This window comes from Benincasa hispida, chromosome 4 (genome assembly GCF_009727055.1).
Source record: "Benincasa hispida cultivar B227 chromosome 4, ASM972705v1, whole genome shotgun sequence".
In the NCBI taxonomy this organism is placed as follows: Eukaryota; Viridiplantae; Streptophyta; class Magnoliopsida; order Cucurbitales; family Cucurbitaceae; genus Benincasa; species Benincasa hispida.
The window spans coordinates 30,804,813-30,817,840 of NC_052352.1; the positions used below are offsets into that span (position 1 = coordinate 30,804,813).

Genomic DNA, 13,028 nt, shown 5'->3' on the forward strand with positions numbered 1-13,028 from the left:
TCAAATATGAAAATATTAAAATGTGATTTGATTAGGACACAAGTTCGTTTTTTAGTGAAGGGTTGTAACCTATATTTCTCAAATATTTTTCCTCACATTTATAAGGTGGGTATTTATACGACTTCAAGCTTAAATTTTATTTTAGTCTTTAAACTTTTAAATATCTATTTTAGTAAGCATCTATTTCAGTCTATCAAACTCTCATAAAATATCTATTTTATTTTTTTAACACAATAGTTATAGGATAAAAGGTCTCATGATAATTTCAAGTAAGAGATTGCATTTATATTTTAGTTTTTCTCAATTTTAAAAAAAATAACCATCCTAGTCGTTGTCGTTAAAAAATATTACTCAATAATCAGTTTTAACCTATATAGTTGGAATATAAACATGTGTTAAGCATGTTAGAACATATACTTTAAGTTATATATTATTAAAACATTAAATCAAAATAAATATAAGGACTAAAATAATTAGTTTTTAAAGAGTTTAAGGTGTCAACTTGAAGTTAGTAAACATATTTGAGGCTCTAATTATAGTAGTTGGTATTTCTAACTATTTTAACTTGTAATTAACTACCATATTACTATTTTAAATCCTTCTTTGTTACAATGTTTATCATTTCCTACTCAAATTAAAATAGTTTACATCTAAAACACATGCTATTATAACTCAGACTAAAATAGTTTGCATTCTGAACACAAACTATTTTAATCAACATACTATAATAACTACTGACTATAATAACCAACTTAATGCCTCAAACATCTCCTTAGAGGCTAAATTAATATACCTTAAAATTTTAGTTACCAGAATGAACTAGTAAAATGAGATAATTTGTTAGGAGTTTGGATGGATAGAAGAAAATTAGAGGGATTTTTGTACGGGTGACTAAAAAATTAGGGAAAAAAAATGTTAAATGACCTTTTGCTGACGTCAAATTTGAGTGAGATTACCAAAATACACTTGTGCGCATGTAGAAAAATACCTCACTCTTTCTTGGTCTCCCTCCATATCTCTCCCTCTCTCTCCCTCTTCCTCCCTCCATATTTCTCGCTCTCTCCCCCTCTCTTCATATCTCTTGCTCTCTCTCCCTCTCTCTCGCACTCTTTTGTTCTCTCTTGATCTCTTTCTTGCTTTCTTTAGTTTTATCAACTTTGATTTGATCGAAGTTGGTCAAAGAAGAAGTCGCAAGCATCATCGGCGGAGAAGAAGAATCATCGAAGTGTCACCAAGAAGAAGGAAAGAAAACAAGAATAAAGAATAAAAGATTTTAGCTGAGTTCGCTCGTTGGAAAAGAAGAGGAGGGAAAAAAGAAAAAGGTCACACTGCAGAAGAAGGAAAGAGAAAAGAGATAAATAAATTTGAGGGACAAATTTGTAACTCCACTCATGTACGATATCAAGAGAGAGTCATTTGACATATTTAAAAAATTTGGATCATTTAAGTCTAATTTTTGGGTCATTCGAGCAAATATTCCAAAATTAGAGAGGCATAAACGGATTTTTCTTTTCTTTAGAAAAATGAAATAACAAAAAAGAAAAAAGAAATGGACTGAATGGGAGAGGGTATTTGATTCCCAGTGCGAACCAACCTACAATGTCCAAGGAGACTCATCAGATCAGAACAGATTTTCTCTCTCTCGCAGTCATAGACATAAATGCACTCGCCTTCCTTTTCGAAGCTACTTAAACTGCACATCTCTCTCTCTCTCTCTTCTGTTTTTTTTCAACTCACAGCTCAAACAAAACTGGAGCTTTTCCAATAATCCGAGCTTGATCGTTTGTGGGGTTCTCTCTCTCGTTCCGTATAATATGGTGTTACCAGTACTTGTTTTTCAAACTTGAATCCCCCACAAGCTTTCGGGAAATGAGATGGATCCACCTACTCTGATCAACGAAAGCTCATTTCCAAGTAACCCAAATGCCAATGCCAATATCACCCCCTACAATCTCTCTGAGATCTGGCACTTCCCAATTAATGGCGGAACCAGTGTTGAAGAATCTGGACCTGCTCTTGCCCTCAGGATGGCTCATCTCGCTCATAATTTGGGCCAGTTTGGAGAGATTGCCATGGGGAATCCAGAGATTTCCTCCACTGACCCAGTTACCTTGCAATTGCAGCAGAGACTAGCTCATGGTCATGGTGTTTCCAAGAAGCGGCGTGATGCAGAGCAAGATTCGCCTAAGGCCAGTTCAACCAGTAATGGCAACAATGCCAATGGCAATAGCGGCACCGCGGTATTTGTTTCTTCTTCTTCTCTCTCTCAATCTCTTTATCTGAGTTACTTGCTGTATATTGATCTGAATTCTGTTTCGTTTTCTTTAGTTAAATCTAGAAATGGGATTGGTCTAATGGAACTGAGAATCTGATCTGTTTTTGTTTCCTGAGTTCCATTTGGTACTGAATCCCCATGAAACGATTTGGGATCATTTTGTGATTGTATTCTCTTTTTCGCCTATCAACTATTCGACAGAATGATTCTGGTGGAAAGCGCCTTAAAACAGCGGCGTGTAGAGATGATAATCACGAATCCAAAACAGAAGCAGAACCCAGATCTGGGAAGGCCGAGCAGAACTCCCAGCCTCCTCCAGAACAACCCAAACAGGATTACATCCATGTGCGAGCAAGAAGGGGCCAAGCAACTGATAGCCACAGTTTGGCAGAAAGGGTACTCACTCAAGCCAGTAGTTATGTGTTAGTTTTACAACTGCAGTTGGAAATCTTTCTACTAAGATATGAGTGGTCATTTTCTTAATTAATATAACATGACTAGGGCTTCTCTGTGTATCTGTTGGATTCTTGAATATCTCTTGTTGATTAGAATACTCTGTTGAACAGGCTAGAAGAGAAAAGATAAGTGAGAGAATGAAAATTCTACAAGATTTGGTCCCTGGGTGTAATAAGGTAGAGCCTTTTTTCTTTGAGATTATGTTATGTATCCCATTAATGAGGCTTTTTTTTTAGTCTATAATCTTTCACTTTAATAGCCCTTTCGCTCTTTTGAAATAATCAAATGAAGATTTCTTTTTTGAGTTTATGTGAGATGACATTTATGAAAAGAATTCTGGAACAAATTCATGTTGTCAGATTTGACAATGTTTGAATAAATTTCAAAGAATTCTCCTATAAAACCATCTGGCCATGTGTTCTCTGATCTCCTAAATCATTGACAGCCCACCTAAACTCGTCTACTTTTCAATAATTGTTGTCACTTTTAAGCATGGAATTAAGAGTTGGAAGTTCTCAGGTCATTGGAAAAGCACTTGTACTTGATGAGATAATAAATTACATTCAATCTCTTCAGCGTCAGGTTGAGGTATTACTGGTGCCTTTCTACTTATGGTTATTGCTTTCTTGTGGATAGTAAGTTACATTCAGACATGAAAAGTACTGAACTCCATGGTTAGTAATTTTCACTTGTATTGCAGTTCTTGTCAATGAAGCTTGAAGCAGTTAATTCGAGAATTGGCCCTGGCATTGAAGTGTTTCCTCCTAAAGATGTAAGTGTCTGAAAGAGATTTGCTGTCCACTTTGTTATTTGATTCAATATATTCAACTATTCATTTTCCAAAACAGAAGTCACACATACCCCATCAATTTCGACTTCGTATCTTGGATAAGCAAACTTTTGAACTTTTTGATGTTCAAAGCTGAGTCGGTTTGATCTATTCTCACTATGGAGAATGAAAGTGAACTCTTCATTCACCTAGCTGATGAGAATTGCAAACGGATGGGAATTTCAACTTGTACACTCTTTGAGAAATGCTAGAGTTAATGGAATGGCCCCTTATGCTTCTTAGGCACATAGCTATCAGAAAACTATGGTTCTTTTGACGTTCTTAAATTACAAGTTTAGGTTCTGTGTAGGGGAAACCCGGGGAAAGATTCGGGGAGATGAAGATGAAACTATTGCTCTAAAATATCCTTTTGCATAACAAATCTATTTTTGCGTTTCAGTATGGTCAACAAACATTTGATACAACTGGTGTTGCGTTTGGTTCACAAGCAACAAGAGAATACAGCCGTGGCTCATCACCAGAATGGCTACATATGCAGATTGGTGGCGGTTTTGAAAGAACGACGTAGTCTAGAAAATTCTCTCAACCATTACTAATAAAAGCAAGAAAGAGGCTGTATTCGACCTCCAGTAGAGCTCTCAACAAGTATAGTCCATATGGAAAAATCAAAGGTAGACTTAATTTTTACATTCAGGGATGAAGATATGGATGCTGTTCATAGATCTGCTTTTTAAGTTAGTGATTGAACATCTGTTAGTGTGTTGGAAAGTAGATTCTCTGATATCTCTGCTCATAAACTCCATATAAATACTAAAAAGTTAACCTGCTGAACAAGCATTATTCTTGTGAAAAATAAAGTATTGCTTGGAATGAATTTTCAGCATTATTTTTATTGTTGCAAACCTTCTTTTCTTTTGTTCTTCAAAGTTTGTTAACATTTGAAGCCATTATAGATAAGCCTGTCTCTTTGATACTGTGCTTGTGAATACTTGAAAATACATACTCGGACTTAGGTAATACAGCTCACAGAATAATGGTTTGGATTTATGACAGCAAAACCTTCATTCCCAAAGCGCGAACATAACTCAGCAAGTACACGAATGTGTTAATGATCAAGAGGTCTATGGTTCGATTCTCTCTACCCATATTATACATTAAAAAAAAAAAAACTACATCGTCTTACTCTATTATATATTTCTATTAGTGATTTATTGGTTTTTAAAACAAAAATAACTACCAGCTGCATAATAAATAGAAAAGCAAATCTGATTCTGAATAAATGTTTATAACCAATAAGATAGATTCCATCTTCGATTTTTTTTTGGTGGGCCCCGGGCGGGGTCAAAAGAATTTTTAAAAATTTATTTTTTCAGGATAAGAATCAAACTTCTGACTTGAAGGGAACAAATATATGTCAATCATTGTTGACCTAAACTCTCTTTATGGTGGGGTCAAGGACTTAACTTTGACGTGAATTTATGTGAGGGGTAGAATAAGAAAATAAGGCATGTGAAGTAAAAAACAAAGATTTAAGGGTGAATAAATGATTTGATAACATAAATGTGAAAACAAGAGATTACATGAAAAAAGAATGTTTTACTCTCTCTTTAGAGTTTTGACGTGAGTTCATCATAGATCTAGAAATTAAATCTAAATTTCAAAAGTGGTTCAAAATGTGTTTAACAGTGTTTTCATAAACAATGATATAGTTATAGTCACAAATGAAAACTAAATCCTTAATCTAACCAAATGGTCGGAAAACTCAAGCAAGTGCTCTAACCATTAATTAAGACTAAATAGCATAATTAAATTAATTGTCATCCTATTAGACACTAGCATTCCATGTAGTCCTAAAAATTTGCATTACGTCTAAGTGTTCTACAATGACGATTAATCAATTTGATAGCCGAATGTAATTAACCGTTTTCTCTTTAATCTTAAATTGGCTATGCAAATATAAGTTTTGGAACAACCAAATAAATACACAAGTCAGTTATTGCTATTTGGTAATTGAAACAAAACAATTACGAATTGTGCAACGAGTTTTAGCCATTAGACATGCATCAATGATTAAAGTGTCAATCCATTCCTAAACACCTATTAAAGATTAAAAACAAAGATCAAGATAGTTTAGAGAAAGATTAAAAACTTGAATTTCTTTTTTGAAACTTGTTGAAGGTAGGGGATATTATTAAGAATAATAGAAATAGAGTCTGAAAACTTCCTTGAAACTAATGGTGTAGGCATTTCCTCTACTCGCTTCTTAGCTCTTCTTTCCATTACATTCTCTTTTTCAATTTTTTTTTCTAACTTCCCTCCATTCAACCCTCTTCTGACTCATTGGCTTCGCCAATTGTGTACCACTTTACATTGTCGCGACCTTGCTAATGTTCCCTAGGGTTAGGGTTAGCTTCCATGTCGATTGAGAACTTACTGATGGCGTCTAAAATGTGTTATCTCATTATTCTTAATTCGGGCCTGTTCTCGTATTTCACATATTTATTTCTTGATTTTGTAGGCATTGAACATAATTTAGGTAGGTCCGACCCTCAGCACCAATTCCGAAACAAACTTATTTGGAAGCTTAAAAGGTCAACCTCGACGTCAAAGGAGTAAAAGTGTCTAAAATGCCCTTGAGGCACAACAACAGAGCATCGTGGCGCCAATGCTCGATGCTTTTTCCAGTAGTTACAATTTTGGTGCAGCGTTGCGACACTGTATTGTGGCGTCGTGGCGCTACGAAAATTCGAAAAAGAGCCGAGATGCAGTATACATTGAGCGGCACTATCACGAATTTCTTTACATTTCCCTAGCCGCTTGTGTTTTTCGCAACGAAATTCAGAGAGATCTCTCACTACTCTTCTCTTTTTTCCTCTAAATTTTCTCTTTCCCACTCAATTGAGATCTCTCTAGATCATTATTTTGTTGATTTGAACATATATCAAGGCTAATATACTATTATCTAGCTTGGGATTTAGGGTTTTATTTCTTGATTTGTGAACTCATGAGATTATGAACTATTGTTGTCTTGCTATGTAACGACCCGAGTTCAGGAGGGGTACATGAATGAACCAATATCACATCTGAATGAGAGGGATCCTGAGAACATGAAAGTATAATTAGGAAAGGCTTAAAAGAATTAAAAGTTACTATCTATACCAACAAGGTGCACCTTCATTTTCGGTGGCTCAATCATAAGAACTCCAAAGTTAAGCGTGCTTAAGGACAAAACATGTTGAAAGGACCCGTGTTGGTTTATTATGGGGACAACTTTCACTTCTAAAGCATTCAAGGCAAGGGAGGAAGGGAGGAAGAAGGGAGGATGACATAGCCAGGTCATAGGGGACGTAGGAGAATGTCGGGGCCATTAGGGGCCGAATCCGGATTCCGAATCCTGGGCCTGGGGCGTTACATGCTATTTTATGGATTATTGAATTTTCTCCTCATTCTTATCAAATGATCAAATGTGTTTGAGAATATCTAACAAATCAGTCAAACATATTTAATTAACGTAATATATCTATGCCTAATACCTAATCATTAGGTTCTTAGATGGCCAAGTTACGAGGGTTAAGTTAGAGTTGTATATTGGTTCAACTTTTCCAATCTAATAGCATTCATCTATCTAACGCAGGAGAAATTCACATCGAATACTTATTTACGTTTTTTCTAATTATTTCATTCGTCTTAGAAATTGGCCTAGATCTTAATGTTTATTAGTTCACATGTTTAAGAGGCTTTTCCTTTAGACACAAGAATGATTTGATTAATTGGACATCCTTCTAGCTTTTCTAGAAGTGATTGGCTAAGTTTAAACTAATAAATTATGTGGCATTTATGTAACTCATTGATGAATGGGTAGCAAATTAAGAGTAATCCCCAACTACCCCGAGCTAGGTTTTGTTTCATTGATAACTTTAATCCAATCAACATCTGTTTTGTGTTTATCTTTTACCACTGCATTTCTATTTATCGCAATCAAAACCAATTCATCAACCCCCCTCCTCTTTGGTCACTAAACAACAAATGAATTGAAAGGAAAATTGACTGGTTCTTCGTCGATCGGCCCGTTACTACCTTAATACTATGGAATTAGAGTAGTTAATAGAATAATTATTTGATCGACTCAAAAACCCCGACAACTTTTGGCTTGTCAAATTGGCACCATTGCCGGGGAACCTTGATATTTTTCCTTTGAAAAACTTGTTGTTTCTTGCTTATATTATTGTTTTCTCATTGTTGTATGACCCATTCCTTTAGGAACTTTAGTTTATTATATTTCAGAAATACAAAAAGAGAGGAAAAGGTGAATTCAAAGAGAAGTAAGAGCACGATGTCACACTCAAGAAAATGGCCCCACAAAAATCGCCAAAAATTACCCTAAAGACTCCTCTAACATGCCTAAGGAGGAGTCATGCATGCACATGGAATGACCTAAATGCACCCAGGCATGACTTACACGTGCGCCCATGCCAGGGGCATCAGGTGCATGCCATGCCTCGAGTGCGCACACAGATATGCACAGATGCGCACGACTGTTAAGGATAAATTTTTTTGCTGATATGCGTTAATGGTCATGCGATGATCATGCGATAGTTTGAAGAATATGCGTTATGCGTCAAGTGAATATGCGATAATCAATCGTTCCTATCACAAGTTTTCTCGCTCTCTCGTCAAGTATAATGAGATCGCAAGTTTCTCAGAATGATCCAAGGTCAAACACGGGGATTTGATGCGATGTTGTTGAAGTAAAGTGAATCATGCAAATATGTAAATATGCATTGTTTGTTGCGATGAAAATAAAATAAATACAAATAATAAATTTCTAAATAGCTGAGTGCCTAATAATCGTGAGGTTGAGATGGGTGAGTACAGCCGCAGACTAAATAAGGGTCTATATGGAGAAGGAAGGGCTAGAGGGAAGGCACTAAATAATCAATAAATCTCATTTCAGATACTACCATGATTCTTATTTTCAATTGGCGCACACCTTTCGGTGGTTGCCTCAATAGTCATATTTCTATGAGTTGTTAATGAGAATGTTGTAAAACGCAAGGTTGTTTCTATCTCTAGAAATACTTCTTGCTTTGCTTAACAAGTTCTATCAACTTTTCTCTTTCGAGAAACTGATTGTATGACTCAACTCTGCTCTCGCAGTCAAGTATCTTTTGACATATGTTAAATGAACGTGGTAATATCTTAAGATGCAATTTAAATCATAAAAGTGACCTTCCTCCTTACCCTAAGGATTTAGTGATTCATGATAGAAGAGATGACGAATGCATGAACATGAAGTAAAGTGAATATAATGATAGTATGAAGATAAGATAATCTTTTGAATACAAGTTGTTCAGGAAATCGATAAAGAATATTATACAACTCGTTAATACACAAAGAATGAAATGGATTCACGATCAATATCAATCTCTTGATACGATGTGATGGTGGTAATGATGTTGGCTATATGTGATGGATGGAGTGGTGAAAGCCCTTCTCAAGATCTTTCTCCAGTGAGCCTCCTAGAAAGGAATGAAATTTGGAATAGAATGCTCTCTCCGATTGTCAGCTTCCAGATTCCTTTATTTGATGTGCTGGGGCTTTATTTATAATGTTCTGCGCTGTTCTATCTTGGAATTCCTGCTCTGATTGGTTGCTATCATTTGTCAAGGTAGGTGAGAACGTCAGTGCTACATCATGGTCAACGATCAGGGAGTATGTTAGAATATCTATTGTATGATTTCAAAAATTCTGAGGCATGCATTGATTGCATTTCTCCTTGAAGGATTGACGCATGCAATGATTCCTGTCTTCCCGCAAAACATAAATTTCGGCGCACTTTGACCATGAAATTCGATCAATGGGTGTGTCTTAAGTACCTTAGCACAATTTTTATTTTCATATATAATTTCACCATGATTGGTCTTAAGTACCTTAGCACAATTTTTATTTTCATATATAATTTCACCATGAAATGGGGTCAGCGGGTGTGTCTTAAGTACCTTAGCACAATTTTTATTTTCATATATAATTTCACCATGATTGGTGCATTTTTTCTTTCTGTTGTCGGATATTTCTAAGAAAAAGGCACAAATAACTTGTATTTCTACAAGTTATCAGCGACCATGTGCACGCCTCTGCCGAAAACATCAATAGGGCATCGGGTAACGCCAACATTCATGATCATGAGAAAGCCAGAAAGCCTTAGAAGATTCTAGAAGTACCTAGACAATTCCAACGCCCACAAGATGTATCTGGAACGCACAAGGCAATGCTAGGTGCATCTGGAAAGGCTTCGACAGCACTAAAGCAAGCCATACTGCTCGCCCATGGCTTAGACAGGCCAAGATAACTCTAGATGATGTTGGACGGCCCCAGAGGACTTGAGAAGGCCCCAGACCCATATGAAAGTCCCTAGAACATGCTAGACAAGGTTGGGAATGTGTTAGGCAGACATGAGCTGGATGAGTTCGGTAGAGTCTAGAAGCATATAGAATGTTCCATAAAGGGCTTGAATGTACATAGATGTTTTGAAAGTCAGCTAGAGTGATCCATGATCGACCTTCTAAGGCTGTTAGAAGCTTCTCCTAGGTCCCTGGGCAAAGACTATAAATATCCCGAAGGGCTCATTTGTACATCAAAGCAATAAAAGCCTACATACATTCACTCAAACTCACTTTGCCTACTCTTCCAAATATACTTTCGAACTCCTTGTGCATCAAGTAAGGATTGAATCTCTAAAGTCTTACTCTATGTGTCTTTGACAGGAAGACTACCCCAAGCGCCTCACGATTGGTTGTTTGAAATTACAACTGTAAAACTCGCACCTTATTTTCTCCTTTTTAATTATGTTTATTGGTTAAGTTAAGCAAAATGTTGGTTAAATATCTAAGTTAGGTTGGATTTTTGCATTCCGAGGTAATGGTTGAGTTTGAAGAAGGAAAATTGTTAAATAAAGAAGCTTAGCTCTCAGCAATTATTAATCTGACTTTACAAGAGAAATTTTGGCCAAGTGTTGATCGCGCTGAAGGGTGCTTGAGCATCGAGTCAACGCCAGGCAAGCATCGAGTAATTGCTACCGAGTGTTGAGTATAAGTAATCAAGGAAAGGTCGAGCATCGAGTAAAGGCTGTTGAATGTCGAGTATAAGTGATCGAGGAAGGAGTTGAGCATCGAGGGGAAACAAGGAAGGGTCGTGTGTCGAGTACGAGCATCGAGTGAGAAGCGTGCATTGAGCGAGCTCCTAGCGTCGAGTTTCTCCATCGAGTAGCGAGTCCTTCCATCAAGTATTTAACAAAGAGTCTAAAAAATTTCTATTGAGTTTTCCCAGCGAGGATCGAGTTACTCGAAATGCTCAGTTTTAAACGCTCAGTTTTAACCTTCTCTTTTAGTTACCTGGACATATGGCTTAATCTTGTTCCTTGATCTCCACTAGTGGGTGAGGTGGCTTAAGGAGATTTCATATAAAGGGTTGGACAGCAGTATAAAAAGGAAGAGAATTTCAAGGGCTCGTTTTGGACGATTTGCTCGAGCAAACCAGGTGAACTGGGTACCATTAGAAAGCTCTTCGAGTCTAGTTTTTGAAATTGAGCTTTTGGAAGGGAGTTCTCATCGGAAAGAGGGCTAGAGAAGGAAGGAAGATTCAAAGGTTCATTTTTAGGCGTTTCCGAGCACTCGACGAAGAAACATAGATCTAGACCGAACTACTTGGATTTTCAAGCTGAGACTTTAAGGTATTCTCGTAGGACCATTTCAAGTATGTTTGTAGAAGGAACCTTGGCAATAAAAGGTCTAGGGTTCGAGTTACATATTTTGGGAAGTTAAACCTCAAATCTTTACTCAAGCAGGGAGTTGCAGTTAGGGCTGTCAAGAAATATTTGAAGCCCCATGTTAAACCACAAAGAGTTTCACGTTGAAACTTTAAGGTAACGTTGGTAACAAAATTTCAAACATGTTTGAAGAAGGAACTCTCTTAAGATGGTTCTAGTTTTCAAGTTATTTACGTTAGATGTTGAATCTGGAAAATGTTGGATGATTAGGAAACCCCTTGCTAAGTATGAGCTTAATTAAAAGTGTAGTCTCAAAAGGGAGACCAAGTAGCAACTAAACTCTTATTCTTTTATGTGTAGGAGCTACGTCTATTGAGGAGGCCTACAAAGCTTAGGAAGAACCAAGCCCAAGGATTCGTGAGTGACTAAATGTTTTCAAATATATTCACAAAAGTGACATGCATTCCAAATGAATTTCAAGTTAATGTCATGGGTTTTTCAAGAAACTAAAGTTTATATTTATGTTTTAAATGAGTTTTACTAATCCTAGCATATGTTAAGAATGTATGAAAAAGTAATGCAACTACATGTTATTGATTGTAAAGTATGCATGTTGAATGGTAATGATGTTCTTAGGGTGAAAGCTAAGTAAGTGCTAAGCCTAAAACTTATGATGCTCGAATCTTTCATGAATGTATGTTTCTAATATACTGGGTACCGAAGGTATAGAAGGTATCCAAGGAAGTACCTAAGGTGTTGACGGTACTTAGTATATTCCATGTGCACATAGGTAGTTCTTTATGGGACGAAAGTATGGGTCTCACAGCCATGAATGGATGTTGGGAGCTTGAGTTATGAATGCTCATTCTCAACTAAGGTTTGGTAGCATGAATGACTATAACGCTATGATTGATATATAATCCTATGCAAGTTTCTTGAGATTATTTTCCAGCATGTTATTTATTTTATATTAAAGCATATGAAAGGTTTGAGAAGAAATGTATTTGTATGTGTCACTCACTAGGCAACCAGTTCACAGTTTTCAAATGTTTTCCTTTTTCCCAGGTAGCGGTCAGTTCCCTCGCAGTTGAATCCACTGCAACTTGCCACCCAAAGTTTGGTGACCTGAGGAAGAAGCTTAGGTTAATCTTGTTTTGATGTACACACATTTGGTGAGGACTCGGGGACTTGTGAAACATATTTTCTTTTGGGACACATGTTTATTTTGGTCATCTTATTTCATTGGACATATGTTTGTTTTTGAAACTGTAATTAAGACTTGCACTATTTAATTTCATAGATGTGTTTTTGCAAATTCGTTTGCATATTCATGTTTAAGTAGGTTCACTTAAGTTAGGCAGTAAGTGCTAGCACCTAGGTCGATAACTGTTGTCGTCATATCCTCTTTCGGTTTTATAGAGTAAACTGGGAGGGGGTGTGACAACAAACAACTAGAAACTGCATTTTTGTTTTAAAGAACTAGAAACTAACTAAGTGAACTAGGTCTTAATTTCTTCCTAAAGACATTTCATAATTAATCCCTAAATTGCATTAAACTCATGGATTTTCTTAACTATTCCAAATCTTGAAATCAAAAGACTGAAAATTCAAGATTGATTGCATAAATGTTCTTAATTAATAGGTTCTTTAAAGAAAAGAGGAAAAGAAGTCCACATTCTTTATCAAGACTAGGGGTGATCATCGGCCGGTCGAAGTCGGTTTTCCGACCAGACCGACCCTGA

At 36.4% G+C, this 13,028-nt stretch overlaps 1 protein-coding gene across 1 annotated transcript; it reads left to right on the forward strand.

Moving 5' to 3' along the window:
* The first annotated feature begins 1,564 nt into the window (after positions 1-1,564).
* Positions 1,565-4,407, forward strand: LOC120075077 (transcription factor BHLH089-like). Its single transcript, XM_039028239.1, has 6 exons — positions 1,565-2,240; positions 2,477-2,671; positions 2,842-2,907; positions 3,251-3,319; positions 3,432-3,503; positions 3,961-4,407. Exons 1-6 carry the CDS (start codon positions 1,875-1,877, stop codon positions 4,087-4,089), a joined length of 897 nt encoding a protein of 298 aa, XP_038884167.1. The 5' UTR covers positions 1,565-1,874; the 3' UTR covers positions 4,090-4,407.
* Positions 4,408-13,028: the final 8,621 nt, after the last annotated feature.

What these genes read in the sequence shown, in the direction of transcription:
- LOC120075077 (XM_039028239.1), top strand. Translation starts at nt 1,875, where the DNA reads ATGGATCCACCTACTCTGATCAACGAAAGCTCATTTCCAAGTAACCCA. An exon ending in ATGGCAATAGCGGCACCGCG is followed by an intron (nt 2,241 to 2,476) that starts GTATTTGTTTCT and finishes ACTATTCGACAG; the next exon opens with AATGATTCTGGTGGAAAGCG. An exon ending in GCCACAGTTTGGCAGAAAGG is followed by an intron (nt 2,672 to 2,841) that starts GTACTCACTCAA and finishes TCTGTTGAACAG; the next exon opens with GCTAGAAGAGAAAAGATAAG.